Source organism: Mizuhopecten yessoensis, unplaced genomic scaffold, assembly GCF_002113885.1.
Source record: "Mizuhopecten yessoensis strain PY_sf001 unplaced genomic scaffold, ASM211388v2 scaffold8469, whole genome shotgun sequence".
Classification (NCBI taxonomy): Eukaryota; Metazoa; Mollusca; class Bivalvia; order Pectinida; family Pectinidae; genus Mizuhopecten; species Mizuhopecten yessoensis.
Genome location: NW_018407563.1, coordinates 428,090 through 440,889, shown reverse-complemented (window position 1 = coordinate 440,889; position 12,800 = coordinate 428,090). Strand labels below are relative to the sequence as shown.

The 12,800-nt window shown below is 35.4% G+C and overlaps 1 protein-coding gene across 4 annotated transcripts in view; it reads left to right on the top strand.

Moving 5' to 3' along the window:
* LOC110456027 (E3 ubiquitin-protein ligase Rnf220-like) overlaps positions 1 to 12,800 on the top strand; it is an 84,512-nt gene that overhangs the window by 46,716 nt on the left and 24,996 nt on the right. For all 4 annotated transcript variants that reach the window (XR_002463545.1, XM_021506546.1, XM_021506544.1 and 1 more), the window contains one exon: positions 1,455 to 1,529. Coding sequence is in view for 3 of the 4 variants with exons in the window: in XM_021506546.1 (XP_021362221.1) it covers positions 1,455 to 1,529 (75 nt within the window). In the remaining variant the exon portion in view is untranslated. The remainder of the gene's footprint in view (positions 1 to 1,454; positions 1,530 to 12,800) is intronic.

The window sequence follows — 12,800 nt, the reverse complement described above, 5'->3', positions numbered from 1 at the left end:
AGTCAGACTACAGTCTAATGGTTTGTCCATACACTTGTTTGATGTTTGAGTCAGACTACAGTCTAATGGTAGATACATACCCTTGTTTGATGTTAAAGTCAGACTACAGTCTAATGGTTAGTCCATACCCTTGTTTGATGTTTAAGTCAGACTACAGTCTAATGGTTTGTCCGTACCCTTGTTTGATGTTTAAGTCAGACTACAATCTAATGGTTTGTCCATACCCTTGTTTGATGTTTAAGTCAGACTACAGTCTAATGGTAGGTACATACCCTTGTATGATGTTTGAGTCAGACTACAGTCTAATGGTTAGTCCATACACTTGTTTGCTGTTTGAGTCAGACTACAGTCTAATGGTTTGTCCGGACCCTTGTTTGATGTTTAAGTCAGACTACAGTCTAATGGTAGATCCATACCCTTGTTTGATGTTTAAGTCAGACTACAGTCTAATGGTTTGTCCGTACCCTTGTTTGATGTTTAAGTCAGACTACAGTCTAATGGTTTGTCCATACACTTGTTTGATGGTTGAGTTTTACCACAGCTTAATAGTTGGCTCATGATCATCAATGGATGCAATTGCAGCAGTGATGAACTTTGTCATAGCTTTTTACTGACTGAGAAATTCCCCTTTAGCTCAAAAGTGCCACCTACAGTCAAACTCTCGTTGAGTCATATACTCTAATGTCATGATCAAGTTTTACTTTAGTTTTTATATATATAATGGCTTATTCATAAAGTAATGTTTTCTTTCCCTAAACAGTAGTTTGGACTTCCCAAAGGTAACTGCTATGTATTAGCTCACCTCGGGTATTACTGGAGGGGTCATTAGGTTTTTAACTTTGTCTTCTAATTTGTCTGTTGTCACCTTGTCCAGGACATAACTTGTATACTCTGCCACCTGCAATTGCCAAATTTTGCATACAAGTACCTCTTGGAATGGCAGAGAGTATGGTACTGAGATTGGTTTTGTGCCTCATTTCATACAAAGTTATGGCCCTTTGTTCACTAGAGTATCGTCCAAAGCACAACTTCATTGCTATTGCACCCATTTACCATTAAGTTGCTAAACTTATGTGTCTTTGATTACCAGGTATGTTCTTCATTGTCGAATCTGGGGAAACAATACTATAACGGCTACATAAAGCAGGGACTACAGATTGCTGGGAATACATTGGCTGTTTAATCATGTTCTGATAGTTGAGTCATTGGTCCATTAAACTGTAGCGGAACTGGACTGGGTCGATCGCCAGCGACCAGGCAGTTCAATTGGTTAGAGTGTCCGTCTAGAGTTCGGAGGGTCCCAGGTTCGAACCCCTGTCTGGTTGTGAATTTTTCTGCTCCTACTACATAACTATGATGATTTCTAATTGTGGAGTCATATTTCAAAAATCTAGGTTGATTAGAAAACATATTAAGATTTTAAAATTAAAAAAAATCAATAATTCTTTTTGCAGTCGCTGCCATCTCCTTCTGGTCGACGAGGAAAAGATTCTCCGTCCATCGAGGTGGCATCACAGTCCCGATTTGATGTAAGTTGACCTCTGTTTATGTGACTATACTTAACGTGTTGTTTATTTGTCGTGGCTGGGTGATGAGTGTTTTGTGGTGACATGAGAGGTCTAGGTGGTTTATTTCAATAAGTGAGGTGGAAAGGAGGAAAGATGAGAAACCACCATTAAAATGTATAAATCCCGAACTTCCACCAGACATTTATTTCCCTTACACCAATCAATGGACAAGGGTTGATCACAGTGTTCCATCAACAAAAATCTCAGAAGCATGGAGCATAGTTATTATACCTTGTCCAACCACACTTAACCACAAGTCCACGACAGTACTTTAGTCAGTACTAGAATACTTTCTTCTACCACTTGCCTTAACATCGTTATTTTAGAATTATAAAAAACACTTGACAGAACTATTTCTTACCTGTTCTTACCCTAAGTTTTTGGATGACTTCCCAATTTCGAAATTATTGCCCAGTCTCCAATATAATGTTGGATGTATTGCGAGACTATTTAATAGTTTTTGTTAGAATAATTTGATGCAGATTATAAGACTCTTTCGTATGTACCTGAGGTGGATAAAGAATTCCTCCCGAGGGGATCATAAATTTGGGTAAAACCCGGGGCTTCAACATCATATATTGGAAAGTGATGTGAATGTGAAGTGATGAGAAATAAGAACTCTTTCTTACATATTTATTGAAGATTGGGGAGTTCTAGCCACAAGGTTCAGCTCAGGATCCATCCTGATAATCAGTTACAGTGTACTTATGTTTTCCCTAATTTTATGCATTATTTTGTATTTAGGAATACATATTTACCCTAGATTTTTGTGCCCACCCAAAAGTTTTGTATTGGCATTTAGTGCTATGCACTGTTAAAGTCAGAACTCCTGCTCTGTATAAGCATAGGAAAAATGTTTTTTGGAAATAAAAAAAAAATGCCTACCTACCTACCCTATTTTTTCTGAGGGTGATAGGGGAAACACAAGATTTTTTTTTGTCTTGCCCCACAATCTTAAAGAGACTAAAGTATAAATAAAAAAAACAGATCTGTCATAATTAAGATTCATATTGCAATTATGTTTTCATTCAGTTTTCTGTTTCAAAGACGCCAAAAATGTATGTCTCCATTTGTTTTTTAGATTTTCCAAAAAACAGAAATAATAAAAAAAAGTTCCAAAGTTTCTACCTAAGTAGAAAATTAACTCACAACATAGGTCTAATAACTTTTAGATCTTGAATTGACAGAGTTCTAGGAAATGGATTGTCCGATGTTTTAAAGCTCAGAAGATCTTAAACTTACACTTGTTGACATTTGGTTGTCAATTTCCAGATAGACACGTGCACTGATATCGTAAAGTTTGGAAAAAACTTTTGGATCAAATTTACTGTAAGTTTAGGTCACATAATTGTGCATATATTTATGTTAATATGGGATATTTTTAATTTCATTTGACATTGAAAATAGGAAAGAGAGCCTCAAAATTCTTCGACTATTTTGTATGATTCTTTTGATATATTTTTTTCATAATTAATTCATTTCTTCTGAAATTTACTTCTTTTTTCAGCAACAATCATGTTCAGTTATTTCCCACTGTTGTTTAACAGTTGACATAATCCTCCAATAATTACGAATATATATTAATAGTGCGTGATATCGTATCATGATTTATTTAATTGTTTAGCCAAAGCACCAATATAAGTCATCAGTAAATTGGAGCTACAAAGGGTAGCTACACTTTACCTCTCCACTACGACCATAAATACCAAAAAATACCCATCCTATTCCATCTTAACGTCTCGAATCTCGAATCCAATTACGTACGCTCTCACTTTTTTTCATGTGCCCCTGGTTGAGCTGGTTTTTGTGTGTTGATGCCACTTAACTTGTGGAGCAGGTGCTTTCAGTGGCCACTACGCAGCAAATTAAGTCAGCTCAATTTTTTTAATTCAACAGTTCTCAATTATTTCCAGGTTGATAAGGTGTAACACATGTACCGTGGTCATGTATTGGAAATATTCTTTTCTTAAACCATTAAATTGTGATAAAGATTTTCGAAGGTTTTCCCTTTACATATCAATTATTGAACAGAACATTGATAGCGTATCGTTTAATGGGTGTCGGCCCATCCAGATAGGAAACTAGCCAAACTCAACTCTTCAGGGGACCATCATGCCGGATCCTAGAATTTGAGGAAAAGTCAAATTGTCACATTAAATAGTCGGTATAGACTTGGTCGCAGATGCGACTTGGTATGTGTGGAGTGAAATAAGTGACCAAGAGAGTCTTGCTAGCATTTTGTTCAAATTACACAATTCAATTTTTATCTGCCTTACTTTTTATCTGTCGCTCTCTTGATGGGGGGAAAAAGTCTACAGGGATTTGTGCCGTGGACAGAAGGCCAATTATTCTCCGATTACATTTCAAGTTCCTGTCGGAGGACATGTTCCTCGAGTAAGTGGTGGGAAATTTTCTTTGGAACAATCTTACCTAAATCAGAACGTGGATAATTTTGTCTTTAAAAATTGATATGAATTTTTGGGACAATCAGACTTTATTAAAGATATACATGGAGATTGTTTTGTCTTTGAAAAATTCATATATTTTTTTCATGTTAAGTATATTGATAATATTTTTTATTAGAAGAACAACTTAGGAATATAAGCATACAGAAAATTAGGCCCACAATTGTGTATCTAGCTACCAGAAGATTTTGAAGAGAAATATTATTATACATTTAATTAAAAAAACATTTTTTAAAAGAAAAAAAATAACAATATATGTTCAAGTTTTCATAATTACCAAACATGATTATTTCTTTGAATGAAAATCATAAAGGTTTAAAAATATTGAAATGAACATTTTTTTTTTTAAATATTCTGGGGGAAAGAAAGGTAGAAAATGATAATTATTCATGTATGATCAATTACAGCCTTGACCAGATTTGAAAAATAGGCTTGATCAATTTATTTTGTTTTACAATTTTATTCAAATACATGAATCTATAAATTAAAACAAAATTTCAGCTTCTTTTCACCTATTTGAATTTTGTTTAATGAAACACGTGTCGCATAGCTCGGCCATCTCCTACAGCACCTGTACTATGAACCTGGCTATTTACCAGACACGGGAACCTGTTGTTCATTTGTCAATTACTTTCTTTTTATCACTTAATAAAACAAGTGTTGAATGAGGGGTGGGGGTTAAATAAAGTGTCCTCGGGTAGGAGGTGTGCAATAGAGTGCACTGTTAATTCGATATGCTCACTCAACTACGGCGGTAGAGCTCACCGCAAAATAATCACACGTTACCGTATACAGCCAATGTCCCTCTGAGAAAGTAATAATTATTTCGAGAAATTTACCAGGTGCGAAAGTAGGAATGTCTATAAGACTACCAGGAAGGTGGGCTGACAATAGGGTGATTGAGAATTATTTATTGAAAAGCGACATGTGTTTGATAGGGTAAATATACCCTGTATATTGTATTGTAAGTGTGTTTGTTTTTTCGTTGAGATAATTACAGACTGGTAGACTGATGTAATTTCAAAACACTGGGCCGTGAGACGGACTTGTTTGACCACAGCCCAACCCTCAATTCCATGTTTAATCTAGCAATTAGGGTTTTCATTTTTTCGCTGTATAACACCTCATTACAAATTATTGACAAAAAATATTTGCAATTTTTTTTGTCTATTGAATTCTGTCACAATAATTGATAATCATTTACTGTTTTTCTCGGAGGGAACATAAGGGTAACAGTCTCAGAACTGTTTGAGTTTAATCTTAAATTGTCAGAACTTATCACAAAGTTTGACAAAGATTAAGTAAAAAGGAAGTTATTTTAAGAAATAAAAAGAAAATTAGTTCGTGTTTTAGTTTTTACTGAAGAATATTTTGTTCCCCCCCTGGTCAAGTGTTGGAGACATGACATCAGGTGATTAGTATACTGGGCCAGTAATTTGTCTGTGTACAGTGGTAATTTAGTGCTTGCTCACGATTGATTGTAGAGTTAATTTCTACAACTAGCACACAAAAATCTCTTAATTTGGGAGAAAAATTGACAAAACGCTGCTCTACGTTGAGGGCATGTTGCAGTCCATTGTTCAAGGGGCTTCCACTGAATTGTGATGTTAGAAATTCAGGCAGAATACTCCAACTGTTTGTTCAAAGGGGATAAAGCCTGTCTGACAAAATGAAAGCTTTACGCTGACCAAAGATAATCTGCTGTTACACACTGTGGTCAGGATCTGATCACGGATGAAGCTTGGCCCTGAAGAAGAAAGCGAGAAATTGTGAGCGTGTTGTCCCGTTGTTGAGCGACATCAAATACCCGCGGTGTTATCACTAAATAGGATTAGGTGTTAAGTAGCGGCATGAGTGGGCCCCAAAGTTTTTCTTCATTACAGATTAGACGCATTACAGGCTCGACCAAGTAGTCAAATGGGGTAGCTGATAATTTCATAATCAAGAAATATGCCCGTCTAAGTGACATTAAACGAAAGTGATCAGCTCGAAATCTACTGATAAATTGTCGTCAATAATGACAAAGTAATTTGCTCTATCTGCCTACTTTTGAAGGTAATTAGTTAGGTTTGGACAGGGAATACGCCAAGATTTGTCTGCATTCTCCATCATAATTGACTTGTATAGTTACATCAACGCGGTAAGTACACAAATAATGTGTGATAACTCCCCTCGGATTAGATGATACAACATTAAAGGGTTTCAACCGCCATATACTATGTCAAATAAAATTCCACAAACCTTATTCTCCTATCTTTTGATACAAAATTGAATTACTCATGGATTAAGTGAAATAAATAAAAGTACCTTTACTCGGTGGAAAAAGATATATGAAATTCTTGCTGCTGGTAGGACAGCGATTGTCACGTCTTCTCAACTTAATGGAAATAAAAGTACCTTTGCACTTTCTGATTGAGATTTAAAAAGTTTGAACTTGAGCTGTTATGCAAAAGGAAAAAATGTAAACATTTGAAAAGATTTCTCAAGTAGAAATTAAAAACTTTGATTTATTAAAGTGCATTTGCATTTATTTTTGGCTGTGATATCAATTTTCAGGTGTATTTTACCAAATCTGTTTCTTTTTCTAATTTACAAAGTTCAAGATTATGAATAGCACACTGTACTGCAGTGTTTGTGAGACTCTCCTGAGTGGTATTACAGGTCTGATTCAGTTAACCTGTTGAATGGTTCAGGATTGATTAATACCGATTTAGTAGAATGTTGGTTGTTCTTAGTTATACAAAATATTTGACTATGAAATGTACCTGTTTAAGGTGGGTTTTTTTTTTTTACTGAATAATGATTTTGTTTTTATGATGGATGATGTTGAATTATAATTTTTGTCCTTGAGTTACCATATCAATGTTCAAGTCAGTTTTAATATATATTCAATGTTTAATTACTTCAAGAATTTCATTAATACAGCATTATTAATTGAGAAAATGAAAATAAATTTTTAATTCAATTAATTTATTGGTATTTTAAAGGGTCGTAAAAGTAATTAAATCTTGAAAGGTAATTTACATCAGCTAAAATTTAATCAGGTGTGCTTAGGATAATTTGAATGACAAAATTTGAAATTGAATTTCATTTCTGATAATTTTAAACATATATTAATGGTCTTGTATATGATTGAATTCAAAATCAGGCATTTCATTTTGTGCTAGATTTTTTGTGAAGATATTTAGATAATGGTGTTAGGTTGGGGGCAGATGGACAGGCTAATGAGCTATATGATATTGTCAGTCACTGGTTTACTCGGCACGGTTTGTCAGAAGCGACAACTCGGAGGAAACAGAGAAGAGCTCCATTCAATTGAGGTCATTACATTAATTGACCCATGAATGCACGCTGTAGAAACAAAATGAAGACAATTTTTTTGTAAACAATTTGTACGACTGTTGAGACTGGGCTTGTCGGAGTGGAGATGGCTGAGCACATTGATGACTGGTTCATATGGTCACGAAGGATATCGGACCCGGGGTATATGTTTTCACCCTATACTTGAAATTTTGACAGGTGTATGTATCATCCCGTCCCAGAGTAGTCGGCCAACACTGATGTTTTGTGTTTTCAATTTCAAAATTGGTATTGATAATTGCTTCCATTGTGAACTACAGCGAGTTTTTCTCCGCGATCTGTCATTTAGGTGTGAACAAATATGGCCGCTCAATGTTCTCGCATTGTGTTCTGTCAGGTAGGGTTGTACATTATCTCATTAATTAGGCGCTGGCGATTGGTACAGACTCATTACCATTAGGGCTGACCAAAATAGGTGCCGGAGTAATTTATACTGGTCATAAATTTGTAGTGTTAATTATATATATTTACTACCATTGTACACGCGTCACATTCTCACAATGCCCAGTTAACCCCACAAAGTACTAACCCTTGTCAAATTGATTCTTGTCTTGATCCGCGGCACCTTGGGACACAAAAAGGGACACGCATAAGTCATGATATATACACAGCCATATTTCTGCTATACAGTCCAAAGGAATAGACAAGTTTTAACTACTTTTTTGGAAATGAATTTTTAATATCAACAGTAAAACTTGAAAATTACAATCAAGATTCAAATGAGAAAAATTATATATAGAAATATTCTTTGTAGGAAAACATGTTTTAGCATTTTGTCTAATAAATATCAGCCAAGTCCAAATATACAGGAATTTAAATGATCGCACAGGATTGAAGGCCATGACAAGGGAAACAACCCATAAGGGTATTTTAGGGACAAACATTTCAAAGGTTTGCCATCAAAAATTCTTTCTATGGCAACAAAAAAAAACGCAACGAAAAAAAATTCTTACCATTTTGTGGGAAAAAATCTTTTTATAACCCCACATAAAGAGTCCTAACTTCTGTCATAATGATCCGGCAAAAAATGTCGTGATGTATTTATTACAAAAGTAATAGATATATCAGGCCTAGATATAGACCTTTAGCTATATATAATATGATATTACTGATACATTGTGTATCCAGCAACATAAGTACAGTGATACTTGACTGGTGGTCTGGGAAGTGGTAACAATCGCCGCGCAACTCATCTTGCCCAGAGAGGTAGGGCTGAGTAATTACGGCAAACGTTTGTCCCAAACTTACCCTAGGGAGATACAATTAATAACACCAATTGAATTTTCTTAAAAATATTGTCAATTCATACTCTGAAAGAATGGTAGTTTTAACATTTTTAAAAATGTCCTGGTACATTAATTAATAAACTGCTCCCAAAGGATATCACAGACTTGACCTTCAATTTGGTGGTTCAAATTTATTTTTGAAAATTGCTCTTTAAATACATCTGTTGCTTGCAGACATAGAATAAAAAGCTTTGAAAAAAATGATCTTGTATAATTAGAGAAACTTGACCCTTGAATCTGGTCCGGCACATCAGTCAGTATTATGCAATGGTGCAGTATGTCCTTTCAAAGTGGGGCGTGTGTATCAGATTATGCTGGGTGGTTTAGTGTGGCAAAACTTTTTTTCTGTTATCATCGATGTCATCTTAAGTTCATCTTTGATCTATGCAGGTACCTGGGTCCTGTAAGATTTTCACCCATTTATTTTCCTAGTCGTCCCAAGATTTAATCTGACTGACAATATCGCGGTAATGTCTTTGTTCGGTATCTGCCTTGGACTGCGACGACAGCGATGTCGCATGTCTTCAAGTATAATCTCCCAATGACTGTTTTTTTGTTCCCCGTAGAGTTTCTCAAATTAAAACGAAAGATGAGCCGAGTTGTCTTTAAAGTACAAATTCTATGGCATTCTCCGGAGGTGTGGGTGATTATTTTTTTACGAGCATTAAACGATTAAGTGTAATTATAGCACTGTTTGTCTTGTGTAATGAGTGTCTTGTCTGGTAGATATTTATACGTTTATAGAACCATGCTGGTATTGCCGACAAATCTTAGATTGGTAAGATGAAGCATCGTTAAGGGGATTATTTATGATTAATGGTTCAATAAGACTACCCTTTACCTGTATGTCCGTAGACTTTTTTACTTCTCCATAGCGATGATTCCCAGAGATCAAGTCCTCTATATCAACTACACATGAGGTTTACTAATCCATAGAAATCAACAGATCTCTTTTTATTAATTGTTGTTATCAGATTTTTTTTCTCTGTATGGAGGTAGTCGGGCGATATTCTTAATTAATTTGTAATTAAAGAAGTAAAGTAATACAAGATAACATCAAAAAATTATCACTTCTTTTGAAGAATTCTATTTGCGTTTTTTGGATAATAGATTTTTAAATACTTGAGAATTCTGATTCATGTCGGATAGCGGGAAGTCCACTTCAGTAACTGTCCAGATAGGTAACGGGTAGTATAGGTATCGGGCTGTGACTAATGACTCCCCTAATAAACTGGTACAGGTAATCGGGGATGAAATATACCTCAATAGGTAACTTAATCAACTTATTCAGCCAGATAGATTTTTTGATGGTGGACTTTTCTACCATTATCATTAAGGAAACCCTAGACCATGGACTAATTAAAATGACCACGAGCATTGAAAAAGAAATTGTGGCATTTATTATGTTTTTTTGTTCTTTTCTTCATAGAAAAATAAAGGACACATGACTGTTTATCACTTTTATTTGTGAATACATGAAACCAGGCACTTATTTACATTGATTTGACCTTGGTGGTTATGAGGAAGTAAAATCAAAACATAAAGTTACCATAGTAACAGTAATTACCTATAAATTTACCATAGTAACAGTAATTACCCATAAATTTACCATAGTTACAGTACTTACCCATACAGTTACCATAGTTACATTACTTACCCATAAAATTACCATAGTTACAGTGCTTACCCATAAAGTTACCATAGTTACAGTACTTACCCATAGAGTTACCATAGTTACAGTACTTACCCATAAAGTTATCATAGTTACAGTACTTACCCATAAAATTACCATAGTTACAGTACTTACACATAAATTTACCATAGTTACAGTACTAACCCATAGAGTTACCATAGTTACAGTACTTACCCATAAATTTACCATAGTTACAGTACTTACCCATAAAGTTACCATAGTTACAGTACTAACCCATAAAGTTACCATAGTTACAGTACTTACCCATAAATTTACCATAGTTACAGTACTTACACATAAATTTAAAACAGTTACAGTACTAACCCATAGAGTTACCATAGTTACAGTACTTACCCATAAATTTACCATAGTTACATTACTTACACATAAATTTACCATAGTTACAGTACTTACCCATACATTTACCATAGCTACAGTACTTACCCATAAAGTTACCATAGCTACAGTACTTACCCATAAAGTTACCATAGTTACAGTACTTACCCATAGAGTTACTTTAGTTACAGTACTGACCTGTACCAGACAATTACCATAGCTAGAGTACTGACACAAAAAATTAAAACTACCAAAGTTACAGTTCTGACCCACAACAGTAAAATACTATAGTTCCACTTATTTTCTTTCAACTGTTTCTCCTAAAGAACCATAAGGCCAAGTGCCATTATATTTAGCATGTAATTTGCTGAGTTTAAAGCTATCACTTTTCGTCAAATATTTGAAATATATTGTCCGTAATTCACAGGGCCAAAATTATGTTATCTTTATGCAACATCTTCCAATGAACCATGAAACTTGTAATGATATTGGCCCGTGGCTAGCTGAGATGAAGGTCATCGTGTGTGTCCAAATAAATGACGTTAATCACATTAAAGGTCACCTGGGTCATATATGTTAAAACATTTCAAACAGCTTCTTCTAATGAACCATGAAACCAAACTTCATACTATTTGGTGTTCAGCTTGCCTTGGTCAAGGACTATTTTCAAGTAATATATGATTCTTAGGGTATCGGGGACCAAATTAAATAATATTCATACCAACTTTTTCTTATGAACCATGAGGCCTAGAGTTATGATGTTTGGCCTGTAGATTTCTGTGATAAAGTGCTGTTAAGAAGTTTAAACAACAACATTGGCCCACATTCAAATGTGTTAAAAACCTAAAAACCATAAAGCCATGATGTTTGGCATAAAGTTGTCAGGGTTAAAGGTTGTCTAGTTTGTAGACACAATTGTCTTTACTTACATGGAAGATCATAATAGTCAATTGTGAAACATGAAAAATTAATAAAATTGTTATGAAATAAGAGGCCTAGGGTTTTAAGTTTTAAAAAAAGACGACGATTACAGCTTGCATTTAAGGTCATGAGAGTCAAGCTTTGGTACAGCAGGTATCAGTGATGGAGCCACCATGTTCCTCTTGTTTTATTTACGGTGACCAAGTGGTTAAGGCGTCTGACATTCTTCTACCACTAGCTCTCCACCACTGGGGTGCGGGTCGAGACCTACGTGGGGCAGTCACCAGGTACTGGCCGCAGGTCGGTGGTTTTTCTCCGGGTACTCCGACTTTCCTCCGCCACCAAAACCTGGCACGTCCTTAGTCTAGATGACCGTAGCTGTTAATAAGACGTAAAACACAAACAAACTAAAAGTTTTATTTACACTGCATAGACTCGCTGAATTAATTATGATAAGGATTTCTCCGACGTATCAGATGAAGGCCAATACATACACCAGTACATCTATCATCGTGATTTGTGTAGAAAGTTGTATCCTTTGTCTAGATTTGGTCATGGTAAAGCAAGTTAGGTACTCTAACTAGGGTGTTAAATCATTATTAATACGCAGTTGAAAGATGTACCCTACCCTACTAAATACTGCATATTATGATAATTATATGTCTGTAACAGGGAGCCAAGCGACACTGTTACTTGTGATCTCCTGTCTGAAGTACTCTACAAGGGAGTACAGTTCTTAAGCTGTTTGTAACCAGAACCTGGGGTGACATGTGGTAATGAAAAATTAAGAAGCAACAATCATTAGCGTATTATATATTAGACCTACAGTTGCTTCGCAAAATTAATATACGGGGATAATAATATCTGTATGATCTCCCTGTAAAGGCACTATTACTTGTGATCTGAAGGCCGTCACACAGGCCTTTTAACTTAATACACATATAGATGTAACCCAAACGCTTGGCGATACGGTAATGCCTGTTTAGCACGTTTCTTGGCTTTGTGTTTGCGGGGTGGTTGTGGCCTATGACTTATGGCCGGTCTGATATGTTATCTGGGGTATATTGTCTTGCGGAGGTAACTGAGACAGTCCCCCTTGGCAGTATATACCAGTGTATACCGTCCAGTACCTGTGAAAATGTCAGGCGCCTTTTCAGCGGAAATTGCCTGT